Source organism: Ictidomys tridecemlineatus, chromosome X (genome assembly GCF_052094955.1).
Source record: "Ictidomys tridecemlineatus isolate mIctTri1 chromosome X, mIctTri1.hap1, whole genome shotgun sequence".
NCBI lineage: Eukaryota > Metazoa > Chordata > Mammalia > Rodentia > Sciuridae > Ictidomys > Ictidomys tridecemlineatus.
In genome coordinates this window covers 83,394,437-83,416,947 of record NC_135493.1, presented here as the reverse complement: position 1 = coordinate 83,416,947, position 22,511 = coordinate 83,394,437, and the positions used below count along the sequence as shown (strand labels likewise).

Here is a 22,511-nt window from a genome sequence, read left to right as displayed (position 1 = left end):
TCTTCAATATCTTTCTTCACTTTTCAATCATTTTTATTTTAATTGTCTTTGTACTCCTTTGTTAGGTTTATTCATTTTCTGAAGCTTTTGTGAATAAAACTGTTTTCTTGATTTTTTTCACAATGGATTCATTATTGGTGCATAGAAAACATACTAATTTAATATACTGGTACTTTGTTGAATTCATCAGCTCTATAAATCCTCTGGTGAAACCTTTAGTACCTTCTAAGTACAGGATCATATAATCAGAAAATAGACTGTTAGTTTTGCATCACTGTGACCAGCGTAACCAAGAACAACTTAGAGGAGGAAAATTTTATTACAGTTCATGGTTTCAGAGGTTCAGCCAATAGTTAACCGACTCCATAGCTCTGGGCAGAGGTGAGGCAGAACATCATGGTGGAAGGGAATGGTGAAAAGCTGCTTAGTACATGACAGCTAGGAAACAGAAAGCTTGAATAAAAGAAGCTAAGGATAATATAGTCCTCAGGGGCATGCCCCAGTAACCTACTACCTCCAGTTACTCCCTACTTGCCTATATTTAATCCCTTTGAATTATTAATCCATCAAATGGATTAATTCACTTACTATGTTATAGCTCTTGTAATCTACTCATTTAACCTTTGAACATATCTGAATTTTTTTACAATGAGTTTTTAAGGGCCACGAACTACAACAGGGATAACTAGGCTTCTTCCTTTTCTACTTGTATCCCATTTATGTCTTCCTCTTTCCTGGTTGTTTAGCTAAGCAAGTGCTATATTGAGTAGGAGTAAGGAGCATAGACATTCCTGTATTGTCCCTGATTTTAGAGGAAAAACTTTAAGCACCCCCCCATTATACACCTTTGTTATATGCAGGTAAATTTTTTCTATTCTTAATCAGGATTTTTACCATGAAAAGAGTTTTAATTTTGTCAAAGACTTTTTCTACATCATGTGACCCTTCTCCTTGGTCATATTTGTATGATATATTACAGTCATTGATTTGTGTATGTTGAACCATCCTTATATCCCTAGGATGAAACCAACTTGACCATGATCTATGATCTTTTTAATATGCTTTTGAATTTGATTTGCTAAAATCTCACTAAGAAATTTGCATCTATGTTTAAAAATGGATTTGGTCTTTAGTTTTCTTTTCTTGAAGTATCTTTATCCATTTTTAGTATCAGAGTGATACAGGCTTCATAGAATAAAATTGGAAGCATTTGCTTCCTTTCAATTTCATGAAATAATTTGAGGCATTTTGGTTTATTTCTTATTGAAAGATCTGGTAAAATTCAGTTGTGAATCCATCTGTTTCTGGGCTTTTAGTTGGAAGGCTTTTTATTTCTGCCTTCAATATCATTGCTTGTTATTTATTAGTTTATATTTTCTAGAATTCTTTTGGTTCAGTTTTCTTAGGTCATATATGTCTAGAATTTTACCCATTTCTTTTAAACTTTCTAATTTATTGGCATATAAATTCAATTGGTTATAGCCAGTGTTTCTTTAAAATCAAAGAAAACAGAATAATAAAAGTGGAATAAAACATTTGAGAGTAATATCTTAGCAAAGTTAAATGTTGTTCTTAAAACGCTTGCTTATTTGTGTGAATGTGACCTGGTCAATTATGTTAAATAACTTTTTCCACTGAAAAACAGAAGTAATGTCTTCATGGGACTGAAAAGATTGCAGGTTACAGACAGTTAATAACATCATATGGCAAGGAGTCAGGGAGCCTGGGATTATACTCTTGCTCTGTCAACAGGTAACAATGTGAACTCAGCCTTACCATTAGGTCTGTCCTTGTTTCAGTGTGTATATTAAATGGAAAGAGACACGTTTACCTTATTTACCAGAAACAAGTGCTATTATGCAAAAGTTTATCATTTATAGTAAATTTCTTAATTTCTCTTTAGCATTAAACACACATAGGATGTTAGTTCAGATAGAAATATAGATTAACTGATTTTTTACTAAGATGAATATATTTGTATTATATGTATTCATGCAAATAGTCAACCATTTAGAAAAAATTATTAAAGTGTATATTATTTTAAATTGCTATTTGAATATTTTTCTTAGCCCCTGTCTTAATTATAAATATTTTTCTTATCCTGGTTTTAATTTAGTCTGGACTCCTATGATGTTTAGATTAAAATTTTGTTGTCTTTTTATTTCTCTGTGAAATTATGCTTTGGAAAATTTATTTACTCTAATAGTAAGTGTAAGAATTCATTAATTTTATGTTTTCCATCATACATGTCTACAATCTCACAATTTTAAAGGTTTTTATTGACCTTGATAAGTCTGTTAAGGTATGGTTAAAAGTTGACTGCTATATATCCAATGGTTGTGCTATCTCAACCAAAAATATATAGTTGCCAAAAATTAATATAAGGGTTAGGGTTAGGTTTTAATTTAGAAGTAAGAAAACTGTCAATAAAGCCAATTTTGTAAGGAATTTCTCCTATACCCTTTAAATCTAATGCCAAAGAAATGTTTCTGTTATACTTCTTTTGTGCATGAATATGTTTTAATAACTTCTTCACTAAAAGTTATTTTTAAACTGGTGAATTATAGTTATGTATGAGAGTGAAATTCATTGTGAAATATTCATATATGTACATAACACATAGTTTGTTGTATTTTTAATTTAGGAAGTAATCTTATGAAACTGTTTTGAAATTTTGATGTGAAATGGAAAATATTTCCTGTAAATGTTTCACATTTGTCTCAAAATTACTAATTATGCCTTGGATTTTTACCTTATATTTTATTTTCTGAGAAGTGTTTTAGTTATACATGGCAGTAAAATCCATTTTAATATAATTATACAAGCATGAAATATATCTTATTCTAGTTAGGACCCCATTCTTGTGGATGTACATGATGGTGTGATTCACTATGATGTTTTCATGTATGTACATAGGATGTTTATATCAGATCCTTTCCACTGTTTTTTATTTTCCTATCCCTCCTTACTTTTGTTTTTCTATCCCACCTTCCTTCCCTGCATCCCACATTGTCCAATCTACTCAACTTCTGTTCCTCCCCTCCCTCCTTTTGTAGGTTAGCTTCCACATACCAGATAAAATATTTGACATTTGGCTTTGGGGGATTGACTTATTTCACTTACCATTATAGTCTCTAGTTCCATCCATTTACTGGCAAATGTCATATAGTCATTCTTTATGGCTGACTAGTAAACAATTTTGTCACAAATAAGCTAATTGATATATGAGCAAAGGAACTGAACACTTCACAGAAGAAAAAACATGAATGGCCACCAAATATATAAAAAATGTTCAACATCTCTAGCAATTAGAGAAATGCCAATTAAAATTACAATAAGATTTTATCTCACTCTGGTCAGAATGGCAATTATCAAGAATACAGGAAACAATAAATGTTGGCAAGGATGTGGGGAAAAAGGGTACACTCATACATTGCTGGTAGGGCTGCCAATTAGTGCAAATACTCTGGAAAGCAGTATGGATATTCCTTAAATACTAGGAATGGGCTGGGGTCTATTGTCCATATTTTTCACTCTCTATGGGAGTTTATCTATCATCTGCAATCCAGGAACCATCCTGGGAATGCAGCGTGGTAGAATCTATGAATCTGTGCTGTTGATATTGGTTTCCTCCTTTTTTTTTTTTATTGGTTGTTCAAAACATTACAGAGCTCAAGACATATCATCTTTCATACATTCGACTCAATTGGGTTTTGAACTCCCCAAATACATAATAAAGACTCACTTCTGTTACATACTCACATTTTTACATAATGGCATATTAGTGACTGTTGTATTCTGCTACCTTTCCTATCCCCTACTATCCCCCCTCCCCTCCCCTCCCCTCCCAACATCCCTCTCTACCTCCTCTGCTGTTGTTCAATTCTCTCCCCTTTTTTTCCCCCCACCCCCTTGCCCCTCATAACCTCTTATTATTTTGTGTATCACTGAAGGTCTCCTACCATTTCCATATGTTTTCCCTTCTCTCTTCCTTTCTCTCCCCCCATTCGTCTTAGTTTGGTTTCCTCCTTAAAGGTGAGGTACTGGAAACCTTAGTGGACATTATAAGTCTACTGGGTAGAAACTGTAGGACCTCAGATCCACATGGGTAAATGGGAAGACACAAGAACAACAAGAAAAAAAAACAAGGGAATAAAGCACTCCAAACAAACCATGATGCTCCAATAATAAAATCACAGACAACACAGTAGCAGAAATGTCAGAGAAGGGGTTCAGAATGTACTTAATAAAATTGCTTCATGACTTAAAGGAGGTTATAAAGGGTGAAATCAGAGATAAATTTCAAGAGGTAAAAGATCATTTCAATAAGGAGATAGAGATCCTGAATAGAAACCAGGAAGAAATCTTAAAACTGAAGGAATCAATGAACCAAATTAAAAATTCAATGGATGGTTCATGCCCACCCAGGGATGCCAAAAAAAAAAATTCAATGGAAAGCATCACCAACAGGTGAGACTATTTGGAATACAGAACCTCAGGCAATGAAGACAAAATATATAATCTTGAAAACAAAGTTGACCACACAAAGATGATGATATTTTGGGTGACATTCCCTCACCCAGATACAATGTGTAAACAGCAACTGCTAATTCCAGCAGAGTTGAGCCACTGTGACTACTTGTGGGCTGATAAGAAGGACCTTCAAGGTAATGGAACCATGGATGGGTTTGAACTGCTACTCCAAAAGTAACTGAAAGGCAAACAAATGCAGAAATAAATATCTGAATTCATCTGAGAGAGGTTAAAGATTGAAGAATAATATGCAAGGAACTTGGCTAAGCTCTTTCAGAACTCTTTGGCTGCCCAGGAGGAAAGCTCCCTGGAAGAAGCAATGGCCCAGGTAAAAAAGATGAGGCAGAAAGTCATCTCAAGTTCTCCACCAACCTTCACAGTAAGGTAGAGAAGCCTCTCATAAACTTTCATTAGAACTTCAAGAAAGACATGAAAAAGTGTGACCACCATGTTGCTGACCTCTGCAAGCAACTCTCCAGCTTCTATGCATTTGTAGTGAAGGCCCAGAAAGCCCTCACAGAGTGGCAGAAAGACATTTAGATGAAGATACAGCATCTGGAGATCAAGAAGAGCAACAAGACTGAGGAGGACATCAAGAAGGCACAGAGGAAGTCCACACCTCATGTGCTGTGTGGAACTCTGCAACCAGACCCAGTTCAAGTGGTTTGAAGAGATGGTGACTACAACTTTGGAGCTGGACTGGCTGGAGGTGGAGAGGGTAGAGATGAGCCAGCAACATCTGTGGCAATACACACAGCTTCAGCACAAGACAGATATGTACAACCAAACCAGTCAAGCCTGTGGATACAGCCAAAGACAGAGAGCTGTGGGTCAGAGAGCACAAAATGGGCAACATTTTCCCTGTGGAAGTGAATATTTAGACAATGTCTGTGTAGCCTCTGGGAGTCCTGATCAGAAGAGGGGCTTGGTGTCCCTCAGAGAGGAAATGGTGGCTCCCTCTAGGTGAAACTGCCCTCCCATCCACTCTCCTTTTCACTGAGAAGAGAGGAGAGAGATGGTGATTCCAGAAGGGTAATACAGATTTTCCAGCTGTGGGATACAAATATTCCCAGGCTTAGAAGACAGACCTGCAACCCTGCCTTTGTCTCCAAGACTGAAGCCCCCCAAACTCCATACCATACTTGTTGCTCTGAGAACAAACTGTGGCTGGAACTTTGTGGTCCTTGCTGAGTCCCATCCTCCACCTGGTCCTTATACCTCCAGGGCTTTGAAAGATGAGGGAAGGGCTGTCTCTGCCTCCAAACCAATGTCAGGATAAGAATCATGGATAGAAGGCACCATCAGCTCAGCCTGAAACATAGAATCCTTTACAGCCCTCTCTCTATTTTTTCATTGCATTCTGGGAGCCCAAATCTGGCTTTTCTTGGCTACTTTTCATCCTCGTGGGTCTTGGGGAGGCCTGTTTTTGATCTTCCCAGACCAACACTGCCTAGTTCACAATGGAACTACCTCATTTTGGCAAGTTAGCCCCAAGTTGGAGCATTGAAAAATGTTTCCTATCAGATCAAGTATTGTCTCTGAAGTCTATGGAAACCCTGATCCATCCATTTCTCAGCTGCTTTTTCAAGGCAGTCTCCCCACCACCCACCCTGCCACATCTGCCCAGTTTCACTAGAAGAAGCTTTCCAAAGTTCTCAGTCAGCAAGACTTCCTTCAGCTGTGTGCATGTTCAAAACTTTTGAGGGATGAAGATGAACCAGCTCACCTTGGACACCAGATGAGGTCTGTCTACCATGGTGTCCTATCCAATCCTGAACACCACTCTCCAAAGCTGACCACTATGGGCTTAATGGAGCTGGGTCATTCCCACATGGGAAGCTCTATTAAGCCCATAGTGGACAGCCTGGGAGAGCCATATGGGAGCTGGGTCATTCCCACATGGAGACAGGTTAACCCATATGGCTCCATCTGCTCATGTGTAATGGGGTTTGAACTGCTGTCTCTTGTATAGGCATGGCATACTCTCATGGCCATAGAAGTTCATTGCTATACAGGTGTGTCCTGCCACCTAGACCTCCAGGTGGCAGGACACATCTGTATAGCAATGAACTTCTGTATAGTAATGAGCCAATAGCCTTATAATTAACAGATATTTTGAATGCAGTGTGGCTCTTTTACTTTTTCTTCTTATTCTCTCTCATTTGAAGGTCCCTGAGCCCTGTTTGTCCCTGATGTGGAATGAGTTCTCTTTGCTCTTCCAAGGTAACCCAAGTTGGCCAAGTCTGGGCCAGTTCATTTTCTGAGGTCATCCTTCCCCCACATCCCCTCACCTCCTCCTCTTTAGCTTCTTCACATACACCTCTTATCCCCTTTGCTGTTCATTTATCAAGCATCTAATAAAGGCCAATCAATGTTCTGAGATCTAATCTGAGGACAAGATTCAGCTCTGTTATCAAGGAAGCCCATGTTTCTCTGTGTAGACTTATTTTTCCCCCAGAGGCCTGGCCCTTCAGCAACTTTTGTCATTCACATACAAGCAGTCTGTAGAATTTAGGTTTTCAGAGATACTGTCTATTGTGTTGACATTCATTCATTCACTTATTTTTTTAAGCAGATGCTTAGAACAAGCCCAGCACTGTGTTGAGAAATGGAACTGTAATTGTGTGAAAGGTGGACACTGACTCCTCTGTCCTCTGTGTGGACAGGCAGATGTTTAGATCTTTCTAGAAAGGCGGAACATCACACACTTGGGCCACACATACCCACTGAAATTCTTTAATTGTAACTACTGCCATGAGGTATTTATCTAGTGACTGGAAGGTGTAAGGCAACACCATTTTGATCCCCTGTGCAACAGAAACTACAATGAAATTCCAATTCCAATTTCAGCATTGCTCTGCATACTGGAAGAATGAAGGCCAAGGATAGCCAGAGTACACCATGAGTTGACACAGAGTTATAAGCAGGCCTGGAGTCAAGAGTCCTGGCCCACTGTCCCTATTAATAACAGACTCCCTCCCCTGCACCATGAGTAAAATCAGGATCAGGATGTAGTCTAGAAAATCTAAAAGTGCATTTGGAGTAAAAAGCACACCATCTGGATTGTCATCTTTGTTTTGCCTTGTTGGGGATCAGTACCCAGTGCCTCCACATGCTGGGTAAGTGCTCTACAATTGAGCAACATCCCCAGCTCTGTGGTCTTAACTTTTGTGTAAGTCTTGGTACTTAGGTTGAGGGAGAATTTGGCTGGTTTATTATTCGGGGTGGGTTTCTGAAAACAGATCAGCCCAGCCACCACTGAGGGACTGATACACTTAAATTTGCTCTGTGAAATCCTGATTTAAAAGAAAAAAAATTTTCTAAGAAATACAAGCAGGAATGGAACCATCATTTGACCTAATTATCCCACTCCTCGGTATATATCTAAATGTTTTAAATTAGCATACTTCAGTGATGCAGCCCACATCAGTGTTTATAGCAACTCAATTCACAATAGCTAAGCTATTTAATCAAGCATTCTGCTTTTCTCCTATTCTTAAAAGTAACATTAAAACCACATGCCAAATTTGATTTTATCACCATATTTTCCAATAACTCTACAAATGGCTATATAAAGACTTTACCAAGTCAAATTTAATAAAGTACAACAGCAACATATAGATATTTTATACCAATTAATTAATCCAGTTATTTGTAAATTAAAATAAGCCAGGAATTAAAAGATAAATACTGCATGATTATACTTAAGAGTGGAATCTAACACCTTCAAAGTCATAGAAGTAGAGAGTAGAATAGTGGTTGTCAGGGGCTAGGGAGAGTAAGGTATGAGGAGATGGTGGAAAAGGGTACACATATTTAGCTATAAGATTAATAAATTAAGAATATCAATGTTCTGTATAGTGACTACAGTTAATACTGTATTGTATTAAATGTGCTAAAGAGTTGATGTAAATGTTCTTATTCTTCTTAAAAATGGTAACTATGTAAAATGATAGATATGATAATTTTCTTTATTTTAGTAATTATTTCACAATTATATGTATATGAAAACATCACATTGTGTACCTTAAAAATACACACACACACACACACACACACACACACACACTTTTGTCAACAATTCCTCATTAAAACTGAAACAGTAAATTAAAATGCCTTGCTTTGGCATTTTAGTTTCCTCAAGTACAGAAACTTCTAGAAAATTCACTAGAAAGAAGATTTTAAATAAACTGATATATTTAACATTTTTATACATTTCAAGGTTTCTTCTATAATTATATGTGCAACAATTCCTGATTTTAGTTGAGAAGTTTAAACTACAATTAAATTCCACTCAATACCTGGAAATCCATTTTTAAATGAAAAGGCCAAACATTGTGTGGTATTGATGATGTTGTGAATATTCCTACTGCTTGTGGGAATATAAATGAGTACAACCATCTTAGACAAAGTGAAGTAGTTATTAAAATTAAACATCCCCAGCTCTACTTCTAGATACATAACCCACAGATATGTATTCATATCCTCACTGTAAAAAGGTATATTTTAATATTTATAGCACAATTTACACTTGCCAATAATTGGAAATGATATGTAAATACCCATAAACTAAACTAAAAATAATTATACATACATTAGAACTCTGTAAAATAATAATAAATTACTATGCATGCAGAAGCATGGATAAAGAAATCTAATGTAAAGAGAATATACACTTACCATAAGCTTAGGAACAAGAAAAATTGATCACCAATTTTTTAAAAATATATTCACATAAAACTTATATACAGACTTCATAGAGTTATTCCTAATAGCCCAAAGGGGAAATTACCCCAATGCTCATTAATAAAGTGGATAAATAAAATGCATATATCTAAAGGCTGGGGTTGTGGCTCAGCAGTAGAGTGCACACCTAGCACATGTGAAGCCCTTGGTTCAATCCTTAGCACCACATAAAAATAAATAAAATAAAGGTATTGTGTCCAAATACAACTAAAAAAGAAATATTTAAAAATGCAGTATATCTATACAATGGAATATAATTGAGAGAAAAAAAACATGAAATACTGATACAATCCTGTTAAAACATGGATGAACCTTCGAAACATTGTACTGTGTAAGAGAAGTCTCACACTGAAGTTCATGTATTTTGTAATTCCATCCATATGAAAGTTGCAGTATAAGCAAATCCGTGGTGACAAGAAGTAAACAATAATTAATTTTCAGGATAGAGGAGAAATGGAGTGTCTATTTATTAACTATGGAGTTTCTTTTTCTTTTTTTAAAACTTTATTTATTTGTTCTAATCAGTTATAAATGACAGCAGAATGCTGGAGTTCCTTTATAGTGATGAAAGTGTTCCAAAATTATAGTTGTGATGGTTCTACAACATTATAAATGTACTAAAAGCCACTGAATTGTACACTTTAAAATAAATTATTTGTTGTGAAATTTTATCTCAATAATAATAAAAACATGACAAAAAATTTAAAAATTTCTGTGCTTTTAGAAGTCATGACAATTTATTTTTGGTTCAGGGTAGTAGCAACTGGAAGAGAACATAAAGGAGCATTGGAGTTTCTAAAAATATTTTATTTTTTATGAATAGGGGTTTTACAAGTGCATTCATGTTGAGGAAATTCACACCATTATTCTTATGTGTTGGATGTGCACTTTTGTAATATTAGTTATGTGTCAGTGAAAACTACGAAAAGTAATAGATTTTAAATACTAAAAAAGTTTTATAGAGCCATTTATAATTCAATATATGGCATCTCAAAAAATTAAATCAATTGGTGGTTAAAATATACAATGTAGCTTCAAAACTAAAAACCTAGCGTTATCTGAATGCTTATTGAATTAAATAATATACCAATCTTAAAAAGAAAAATAAAATTTAAAAAGCAATTAGTAATCTTAATGTTATAAATTAGAGATTCACACTTAGTTTAAGATATTTTAAAGAATACTTGAAGTGGAAATAGTTAAAAACACCAACTATTAAGAATGTCATGTAAAATAATCAATGACATCCAATGTAACATCATTTTTTTCAATTCATAGCCAGGGCCTACATTTGGAAAATTCTTTCTCTCCATTTCAATCTTCATAAAGCCTACAAAAGCTAGATGACATTAGAGACAGATGATCATGTCAGAATTACATCTATTTCTAGTGAATTTTTATTGCTAATTATAACTGGACAATACTGGACATATTTCAAACTGCAACTATAATCTTATACAGGTGATTTCTATCAAAGATACTTAGGCAAGACTGAAACACTTGACTATGTGGCAAACTTAAAACTTTTTGTTTGTTTAAATTTTAGTTTTCATGTCCATTTTTTGGAAGAATCTTCAATGATCTCTATTAATATAGATGACATTTTGTCTTTAAGGATCTTCTTGCCCCCAAAAGCATCTATGGTGATGGACAGCAATTTATAAACAAGTTTCAATCCAGTGTGTTTTTAAAATATTCAGTAGATTTGATACAAATATTTACCAGTAACAAGGACTATCCAATGCCTACTATCAAAATTAAATATAATACAAGCCAAGCAAATTTTTAAAATCTCACCTAAAGACTCAAAGGTATAGGTAGAGTCTTCTCACAAAGGAATATTATATGCTGAATTATATATATATATATATATATATATATACACACACATACATAAATATGACTTTTGTATTTATTAGCAAAATTGATAAATACAATATCAGATTCAGTCACAGAAATTCATCCTTTTTTTTTCCTAATGAATTTGCCCTATATTCCTTTACAGAAGCCCTTTCTGGTACTTAGGCGGCATGGTTAGCCAAACTTCTTAAGTTATAATGAACACTTATCTTAACAATGCTCTCAAGTCCTATTGCTAAGTACATAAATGACAGTAATATAACCAAGGGAGAAGTTCTCATATAAAAAGAGAAAATAAATTTTACTTAATTGTCAACATTTTTAAAAGGCAAAAATTATAAATATTGGCTACCCCTTTTTCTATTAGTATGCCATGATATCTAATGTGATCCTTATTACCAATAACTAATAAAAATAACAATTAACTTCATAAGGCACAAGAACACAAGTTTACTTCAAGAGGAAGACTGTTGCAGCTTCTTGGAAATACCAAGTGCTAAGTTTAGCATTAACTAACCCATGCCAAAACTACTCACTCTTGTTTGGCAGCACATATTCTAAAATTGGATCTAGCCTGGAATGAACTGCTGCTCTATTCACTGAGTCATTGCCTATGGAATTTCCATTTCAGTTCTATGGTTTTGCTGATTTCCCTACAAACAAACATGTGATAAGCTTCCTCTTACACATGCATCATAATAGTGTTTCCTACTACAACTATATTCCTCCAGTGTTGGTGTAAACAGGAAAAGGAAAATGATCCAGAAGAAAGTATTCATTTCTTGCCTTTATCCCAAAGAATGCCTGAAAGTTGAAGAATTTTTCATCTTATGCTATCATCTGTGATTATTTTGGATCTTGGAAACCCGTTGTCACTAAAATTTCATTTTGTTGCAGTGTACTTTGTTTCCCTTTCCAAATGTGTTTTTCCTAACATGTTATTCAGAACATGAAATGCTTGACTGACAATTATTCAATTCCTCACAATTAGAAAATTCTCAGAATTTTCTATGTTAATAAACTCCATTTGTTAGTTCCAAATGCCACATGAATATCACCTTTCTTTTCATCTAATGTACATATATGAAATATTTATACAGAAAAGTATAATTTGCTTTTGTGTCTGAGGAAAGGGAAATTTATTTAGAAAAATACAGACTGAATACCACTGATTTATATGCTATAATTTTGCCATTTGAAAATAAAATAATTGTCTCATATGATTTCCAAAAGATCAATTTTGACTATAATACAAACATTTCTGAAATAAATTCAAATAAGGCATAATTTACAACTTATTCCCCAAAATATTTTCCTATAATTATAGCTACCATATATCAATTGATTTTGATTTGAAAAAGCTTGTTATTTTTTATATACTGATTTAAATTTTAGATGAACTTTTTCAATGAACTTTTTTTAAAAAAAACATTGAGTTTTGCTTCATTGCAAGTTTTCAGTTTATACTGAGAATGACAAGGCTATTCTATTTAAATCTGTATTTAATACATAAACAATTAGAATTCATTGTATTATTTCTTATTGCTTGCTAATTTTTTCTGTCTAGATCATAATATGCATGAATAAAGGCAGAACTTGTCATATCTGTGCTCAAAAATGTTAAAATGAATTAATGAAATATACTTTCATATTATATTTTTTAGTGCCTCACAAAGAGGACGAACTCAATAATTACCAGCTGTTTAATAAGGTGGTAATGAAAAGAGCTATTTGTAAAAGAGACATACCATATTAATACTCTTAAAAATCATTGTCCATTTTAAAATCCTGTTAAGGTATTTTTCTGTGGAAGCAACAGTTAATGTGTTTTGCATGCACAGAAGTGTCAGAAGAAAATAAATGAAATGAATTTTTCTTTTCACAATGCAAAACAGTAAATTCATCATTAAACAAAATGTAATTATTAGGTGGTTATTTATGCTACTCCTTGATTCTTTCGCTTTTTTCTCTTTTTGCAGTCCATTCCCTTTTCAGTCATCACATTAGTAGTTACCAATATAAAATGAAGAGAGTATGTTGGGGTGTGAAGTAAACAGGATACCAGTCTGCAACTGAGTTCCTATTACCATCACTAACCTACAATGTTAGCTAATGACAAAGAGGATTATAACAAGCACCAAAGATCACATTGAAGCTTATTTGTGGGTAATCCTAGTTTTATCTCTTCCAACTTGGAAAAAAAAGCATATAAAAGCATCACAAAATTTATCATGAAGAATTGTTGAAATAAATGACTATGCAGCATCTTCCAAATTATGGAGAACTGATGTGTATTATTAAACACAATATAAAATATCTGTTCAATATCTGTAGCAGGGAAAGACAATAAGAAATGACAGCCAGAGTTATATAGTTCTTTATGATGCAGAGTAGTCTGATGTGTATATTACACAAGGTTGAATAGGACTGTAAATACTCCAAGGGAAATAAAGCACAGATATTAAATGCAAACCTGAAAACATATGAGGGAGACAAGAATGATGAAGTAGCCTAACATAATCCACATATACATAGTTTATTAAAGGATAACAATGATTTATCACTTCCCAGTGCATTAACATGCTTTAAACATCTTTCCATAAATATTACTGAAAAGGTTTCATATACAACTTGTTTGTATTAATGAAATGTAATTTTTACAGACTCCAAGAAAACTTTAATGCCAGTTTTTATCTTCCTTTCACTTTCTGATGGATGGTCCTATATATTCAATAAGTCAACAAGATATTTATTTCCTCAAATTGGAAATATCTCCTTTCCCTTTCTCCCACCATTCCAGTCTAAATATTCATCTTCATCACAGCACTCTAGAATTATCACAACAGACTCTACAACTTATTTTCCCACCACACAACCCTCAAATCCACATTGTACGTGTCTACTATGTTAATCTTTCTATATATTCATATTTTTATTTCCCTTCTCAAATATTTCATCTTTTAACCATGTCCAGAATAAAGCCCTATCTACTGACTTGTCCTCCAAACTTTGGCATCATATTGGCAGTTTAACCCTAACACTTGGATCTCACCAAACATGAGTTTTGCATTTGAACTAGGTTGTCTTTCCTGGTGTTATGCAGGCAACCAGTTCCAAATGGATCCTTTTCTTGTGCTTTTTTTCTCCCTGGCTGGAACTCACCAACCTTCTTCTCTACATAACTAAATCTCATGAAGTTCTTTTTGCCTCCAAGTCATTCTTTAGATGTCTGAAAACATGTTTGATGATATTGTTTACTTGTTAAGTGTTAAATATATTAATTTCTATGTCCTCTCTAAAATCAAGATATGGTTCATATTTAACATTTCTTTTCTCCATCCCTACCCATCTACCTTGCATTCTCCATATGGTCAGTAAATGAACTTAAAATATATAATAGGGTCTCTAGTGTAAAAATTGTCCTTAAAAGCCCAATCAATTTGGACTTGAAAATATATTTTTTTATACAGTGCTTTTCTTTTAATATGTAGTTTCATGCTTAGACAATATATATGCTCTCTAAACCCTCAGGGCACAATCTGCTTTCAAAAACTTTCTAAGCAAACATTTTTCAAAAGCAATATATAATTTTAGGTCAAATTTACATTTTAATCATCACATATTTTGTGTGAGCTGCATCTAAATTCAATTTTGAGTATTATAAAATCACCAAGTGGATCTGAGTGATATTAATAATTATTGAGGGGTTATAAATATTCCCAGAGAATTAATCACTGTTTTATTTGGCATCAAAAATAGTCTAAATACCTTGCTGAAGTATAACCTTTTTGTTTTCCAGGTGAGAATGTGAAACATTCCATCCACAGAGAAAGATGCTCCTCACATTCTATCAAGTTTCACTTCCACTACTCAAGGCTTTCAATTATGTAACACTCTAAGAAGTGGTAAAATGTCAAGATTAACATATTTTAACTCATGATAAATATGCTTACAGGTCCCTCTGGAATCAAACCTTCCTGCAAGGCCTTTTATTATTCTACTTTCATGTGGCAGATTTTTAATAAATCAAATACTGAGGAGGCACAAAAGCAAATGAGATGAAATTAAATCATGCCCCAATGTTTCACAAAATAGCAAATTTACACCAACACAACAGAAATATAACCATTATGTCTGCAGTCATATACTGATGACAATTACATGTCATTTCCACCACCATGCTAGGAAAAGTGAAAGAAAAGATAAATCTTAAAGATAATTCCAAGATTTTTATCTTAAAGGAGAATAATACTTTGAGAATTTTACAGAGTATAGCAAAAGTATGTTTTATGCTAGTTTTTAATAGGATAAAATTGGTCTGCAAGTTTAAATAAAGTGGCAGAATTTTAACATATGTTTATAGTTATATGTTTTGATATGGAAGACAGATAAATTCACCTCAGGCCTTCACATTGCTGCCCGTAGGAAAGGAAAAATGATATAAGAGACTATGAATTATTTAAACTAATGATGATACATACCTAAAACTGGTTTTAAATCTTTCAAAAGTGCTGAGGGAGAAATAAAATTCTATTTCTTTGAACTACAAATGTATGTATTTTTTTGCTTTGTCACTGTAAAAAATACAACCAATTTAAAATTATAAAGGTGGTAGAGATGAATTTCAAACTGACAAATTATAAAGTATACTGCCAAAGTACTATGAAAATTGTTATCCTCAAGTATCCACATGCAAACAGAACTGAGTTTGGATGTCTTAAAACAGCTAACATTGTGTTCTAGAAAGAACTGTGAAAAAATTTAGAAAAGTAAAACTCACTAAAACCATTTATAAAATATCCCAATTAGAATCGGATTCATATTTTAAAACTTCACCATCTGAATCCAGAAAAAAACTTTCTCAGTGTACACAAAGACTTGAAGTAAATATCATGACTGAAAAATTGACCATGAGAATGACAAAGACATGATGACCACAAAACAGACTGGTCTAATAAAAAAAATAGATAAATAAAGGAGATATATGGAAAAGACTGGTGGTAGCAAGGAAGCAGAGCAAATAGAAGGTAACAGATATATATTATGGTGGAACAGAGCAACTGGTTATAAACAAAATGATCATGAAATTCAGAAGAGTAGAATGAGAGGTAGAAATATTTTCTCCTTGTTTGATACATATAGTTAATAGTTATTAAGTGAAATCCATCTGTAATATGAGTTGGGTAAAATTTAGTATAAGTTGTAGTTCAGACTTCACCATAACTACATCTCAGGATTGAGAGGATGAAATTTTATATGTGTGAAAGTTCTATGTAAATTTAAAATGATATATTCATGTAAGACAGACAGTATCTAGTTAAAATGTAGACAAAACCTCTCATTCCAGAGAGGGCAAAAAATGAGCTTTCCAGGGCAGAAAGGAGAAAATTTCCCTCTGGTCCACTCCCAGATTTTCTTGGAAGAATCCCCTCTGTAGTTGTGTAAAGAGCTGGCACTGGACACAAAGCAAAGACACTATGAAACTGGACAAATGGACATGTGGTCAATGTCACAAAAAAACTGTGTGGGAAAAATAATTTTAATCCACAGAAGAAATAAATTCCCTTCCCTCTTTCTTAACCCTCATAACCATGCTTTGTTGGCAAAAGTGAGAAATTAAATTATGTCCATTTTGCCCCTTGGAGGCAGGAAATAGAAGAGCAGGAAAAAAAATTCACAAAATGTGCCAAAATATATAATATTTCTCTTCAATACCAACTACTAGGATAGAAAAAGGAGTCTAATATGCACCAGATATATGTACATTGCTATGACTGTTTTAAAGCTAGGGAACTAAGGCTGAGCAAAATTAAATAAAGTCTTTAAGGCCACTTATCAAACACCACAAAGGCAATAGTTGAGTCTGGGATTGTATCATATCAAGCTCTAGCATTTTCCACAACAAAAATACAGTCTCCTATTAAAAAGGGTGAGGAGGGCTAAAATGATGAAAAGGCAAACAACCAACCAATATTTATAGGTTCCTTTTGAACTCTACTAATAGATTTTACAAATATCATGAAACTATGTAAAACTTCTATTAACATTTTAAAGTTAAATACCAGTTTCTCCATCTCTGATCATTTACTTCTCAAAGGGATCAAAACCCTTTCTATGACATTAGAAGCACATGCAATAAGTAATGATGGTGAAACACCCTACATTTTTCCAGATAAAGCACACTATCACAAAAATACAGAGCAGAAAAGAGCTTAGAAACAATGCACTCAAAGCACATCATTTTATAAATAAGGAAATTAAGGCTCAGATAGGTTAAGTGACTTGCTCAGGGTCACAGAACTTGTCAGTTCCAGACTCAAGATCAGAATTTAAATCTCCAAGCTTGTAGTCCAGGGATGTGTTCTTCTGCAAACCCTTCAGTCCAGAAGACCCTCAAAGTTGAGTGTTAATAAAGTAAGCCACATGGCAAGTAACAAATAGAGTTGATTCATACCAAAAATGGGCTGCCAGTCACTGTGATAAGATCTGTTTCTTTCTGAGAACCATGGTTTCCTGCTGGATTGGGGAATCCAAACTGGGTTTCTTCCTCCTGTCCAAAGAAGTCGGAGTCAGGATGTACATTCCAATCCGCTTTGGTTGGTGTCAGTAGTTCTGAAACACTGTTTTCACAAAGGGTGCTTGAAGGAGTCAGAGCTTCTGTGTCGACTGTTAACTTATTGCTGGGTGTCAAAGTCTGGGGCTCTGGACTCGAGTTTTTCATTGCCAAAGAACCCAGAGACCCCAGTGGCCCCACGCTTACACTGGAGACATCATCCATATCTAAGGGACCCTGCTGAAAAGCAGCAGCTGTCGTTCCAAAAAAGAGAGAGGTATCCAGGCTCTGAGGAAGGTCACTGGTGGCCATCAAGGCCCGAGGGTCCACAGCCTGCCCTAGAGAATTATTATTGTTGGCAGGCAGATTCCCTGCCAGAGTGGAGCTCACAGAAGCCACATCAATAGTCAGGATTCCAGAATTGACCAATGCGGTGTCCAGCACTGCAGCAGAACTCTTGCCAGGCACATCAGAGAAGAAAGACACTATCTCTGCATCGCTGAGATCATTCTGTCCCTGGCTGGTAAGCTCACTGCTGGGCGTGAGAGAATTTGCAGCTTCGAGCTGAGCTAAGAGATCCTGGCCAAGGTTGTGCCTTTTGGCCATGTGGGTCTTCATGCTGTGCTTGGATGTGAAGAGTTTATTACAGGTGGAGACAGGGCAACGACTCTTCCAAGTCTCCACATCCTGCAGGTGTTTCTTGGAGTGAATGTAGAGACTACTACGAGCAGAAAACCTGGCACAGCAGCCTTCCACAGGACACACGAAAGGTTTTGTGCCCAGGTGGGTTATGCTGTGGCCTTTCAGATGCTCGGCCCTTGTGAAAGATTTCCCACAGCCTTCTACAGGGCACGTGAACCTCCGGTCATCATCATGCTTCCTTTTGTGCCTTAAGAGTTTGGACATGCTGGTGAAATTCCAGCCACAGCCCTCAAAGTCACAAAGGAAAGGTCTCTCGCCTGTGTGGCTCCGCAGGTGAATTTTCAGCCTACAAGCCTTGTCATACTGTTTACTGCAGCCAGGGAAAGAGCAGGCAAAGAGTTCCTGTTCCCTGAAATGGGCGCGGTTATGGGAAAACAGGGCACTCACGGTAATAAACGTCTTCTTGCAGCCGGAAAACGCACATTGGTAGGGCCTCTCTGGCTCGAAGTGGCTGCGCTGGTGGGCACTGAGCTTAGCCTGCGTGGGGAAGCTCTCCTCGCACACCTCACATTTGAAGGAGTTCTCCTGCTCATGGCCCTTCATGTGTGCTTTGAGGTTGTACACAGTGGTGAAGCTCTTTCCACAGCCCTCCACCGGGCAGCCGAAAGGCCTTAGTTTGTCATGCGACTGCAGGTGCCTCTTGAGCTTGTAAGACGTGGTGAAGGTCCAGCCGCAGCCGCCCAGGGGGCACTTGAAGGGCCTCTGACCCTGGCTGCTGCTGTGCGTCAGCAGGTGCACCTTCAGCTGGTGTTTCTTGGCGAAGGTTTGTCCGCACTGCGCCTCGGGGCACAGGTACAGCACCACGCCTGGGGCCGGGCCCAGCGGCCCGCGAGGGCTCTGGGCGGCGGCCCGGCCCTCAGCCTCCTCCTCAGGAGCCGGGGCCGGCGCAGGTTCCGCCGGCTCGGCCAGCAGGAGCTCAGGCGGCAGCTCTGGGCAGTCACCCAACTGCGCGGTGTGCGGGAACCCAGCTGGCGGCGGGGCAGTTAGACCCCCAGGCTGCGGGAAAGGCGCGACCCCCGGCTCCCAGGCCGGCAGCGGGGGCGTGGTCAGGGTGAGGACGCCGTTCTCAAAACGCAACAGCAGGTCCTGGTTATGGATAGTGATGGTGCCTGCGAAGGCCGCCCCGTGGCCCGGGCCTGAGGCTGGAGCCGGGATCGGGATCGGGACCGGGACCGGGACGCGGACGGGGACCGGGACCGGGGCCGGGCCCGGGGCCGCGGACAGGCAGCGGGGGCCCAGCGCAGGGCGGCCCGCGGGGTTCGCGCCGCTCTCGTCCCCCTGGGGCCCCAGGCCCGCTTCGGCCTCCTCCCTCCACACGGGCCCTTCGGCCTGATCGGTGCCCGAGGTCTCCACGTCGCCACCCACCGGGTCAAGCAGCACCAGGAAGAAGTCGTCGCCGCCGCCGCTCGGGTGATTCGGCCTCGGCGCCAACGGGCTCGGGCTTGGGCCCGGGCCCCGGCCCCGTGAGGCCCTGCGGGCCTCCTCGCTCCGCGGCACGGGCCCGCCATCTTGGGCCCCCCGGAGCAGTAGAAGGCGCCGCGCGGGGGCCTGACCAGCCGGCGGGTCAGGGCCTCGGTGGACCCCGCCGCCGCCCGCGGGGCAATAACCGCCGCTGCCCTGTCTTGTCCCGCGAGCCGGGAGCAGCCTCGGGATTTCCATCTCTGCGTCCGTGAGGCTCGGCTGGAACCGGAGCCGCGGCGGAGGCGCGACCCCGCCCCCTGCCGCGGGCCCGAACACGTTCCTGAGAGGGAAAAAAAAAAAAAAAAAGTGCAATGCGCAGAAAGTGGCCCTATCAGATATTAAAACGTATTTAACGCCACAGTGATTTAAATATTCTGGTACTGGGTTTCTGGAACAAATAGGAAGCCCAGACTCAGAGCCTGATGCGCATAAATAAGTTCCACAGTTTATATTAGTAAGTAATCAAGATGGTCTTTTGAGGTAATGAGGAAATGACAGCTCATTCAGTGTTGGTTCTAGAGTACCTAGGTTTCTATCCGATAAAAGCAACGTAAATCTGTACCACATTGTATATACCTAAATGAACACACCCCAACCTCTCCTGGCAATAAGCATGTTGCTTAATACGTTTTGTGGATTAAAAATTATTGACAGGCTGACTGGCTGGATGGATTGATGGACGAGAGAAAATTTCTGAGAAAATGAAGTATGTGTCACCATTAAATTACCACAGTGCTAGGATTTCTGTTGCAGATGCCCCTACTCAAACTTCTATACTCTGAATTATCTTAAGCAAGGTCTTGGGAAATATTTTCCACATAGGATTTTGTCAGAGAATAGAATAGGAGATGGGGCCAAAACACATTAGCACAATTCTGCTTAGAAATGCTAAGCCTGGAGAATGACACAATTTATGCTGGGATCTGGAAAACCTAATCTGCACCTGGGTTCTCCCTGTACAGTGCTCAACCTAAACCAACTCTTTGCCCTTCCATCATCAGTTACCATTATCACCATGATAAAGCTCATGTCCAATCTCACAACACAATGAAGATATTCTTTGGTTTACTCTAGTTTCTCCAGCACATGGATGCCTGTGGACTGACAGGAAATGCAGTAAACTGGGGTACCTGCTCTCATGGAAGTGTGGTTGCCCAGTCTTACTGTAATGACATGACCTTTGATGCCTCGTGATCTTATTAGTGATGATGATCCTCCAACTGATTTGCCATAGGCAGTTAACATAAATATAGGGTGAAATGTCTGGTAGGAGAAAGGTTTAGGGTGAGGATTAGGTATGGGGTACTTAGCATCTAAATAACCCTGGCCCCCCTCACCTTTGAGAGATAGAGGACACTTGCTGGTCTCCGGACTGGAAAAATCACATTTTCTTCATCCATAACAATTCAAACCCCATCAAGATTTATTTCTACAACCCATATTTTCCTTTCTGTTACATTTTTTCTTGGAGTAAGCATTTTTAAAATCTGAGCTATGTAAGACTGAATAAAACACACTGTAGGTTTAGATGATTTATACAAGTAACACCCATGTAAATCAGGAACCAGGTCAAGAAACGGATCATTGCCAGCCTTCCAGAACACAGCCACTTTATTCCTCCCAATCATAGCCCACATCGTCCCAGTGGATATATAGTCATTATCCTGATGTTGTGATAATCTTTTCAGTACTTTTCTTTATAGCTTTACCACTTTTGTATGCATCCCTAAACAATGCATTTTATATGAAGTTATGTAAATGTAATCACACTGCATGCTTCTTCTTTCAGCGTTTATTGTATGTTTTTTTTTTGTTTTCGTATGTAAGAGACCCATCCATGTTGTTCATAGCAGCTTCGGGTAAATCCTTTGTCTCCATTGTTGACTAGCGTTCCAGTCTGTGCTTATAAACTTAGTGATTGTGATGTGATTGTACCATCCCGTTCTACAATAAATGGACACTAGGGTCATTTCTAGTTCTTGGCTGTTATGTCTGTTCTTGTGCATTTCTCATGGAACACATGGGTAAAAGCCTCTCCGGAGTATACATCCCAGAATAGAATCACTGATCCATAGGATATACATATGTTCAGCTTTCCAAAGCAATGCCAAACTGTTTTCTGTAGTAGTTGTGCCAATTTTCAACCACACCAGCAGCCCATAGACATCCCTCTGGCCTATTTATTCACCTACACTAAATATTGCCAGCATTTAATCTTTGCCAACATGGCTGTGGACAATACCCCAAATATAATAAGCTTTATCACATTATCATGTTTATGAACCTTTGGGGTTTGCTTTTCTGTGGGAGGACTGGACCAAATTTAACTCTTTCCACAAAATTTCCTATGCATTATCCATTTTGTGCTTACTGATTTAATTTTACCGGTCCATAAGTGCGGCTGTGCTATTCCCTTGTGTGTGTGTGAGTGTGTGGGTGCATGTGTGTGTGTGTTCACTTGCTTTGGGCTCTGTTTTATTGAACAGAAAATCCTAGTTATGATACAGTCAAACTGATCATTCTTTTCTTCATGGTTAGTGATTCCACTTTTTTTTTTTTTTTTTTTTGGTACCAGGAATAATTGAACCTAGGGGTGTTTAACCACTGAGCCACATCCTCACCTATATATATAGAGAGAGATAGATATAGATAGATA

At 37.5% G+C, this 22,511-nt stretch overlaps 1 protein-coding gene and 1 pseudogene across 1 annotated transcript; one reads left to right on the top strand and one right to left on the bottom strand.

Moving 5' to 3' along the window:
- On the top strand, positions 1 to 21,830 carry LOC144371741 (growth arrest-specific protein 7 pseudogene; annotated as a pseudogene).
- On the bottom strand, positions 13,657 to 20,148 carry LOC101963313 (zinc finger X-linked protein ZXDB). The gene has a single exon (XM_005342199.5). It carries the CDS (start codon positions 20,051 to 20,053, stop codon positions 17,588 to 17,590), a length of 2,466 nt encoding a protein of 821 aa, XP_005342256.2. The 5' UTR covers positions 20,054 to 20,148; the 3' UTR covers positions 13,657 to 17,587.
- Positions 21,831 to 22,511: the final 681 nt, after the last annotated feature.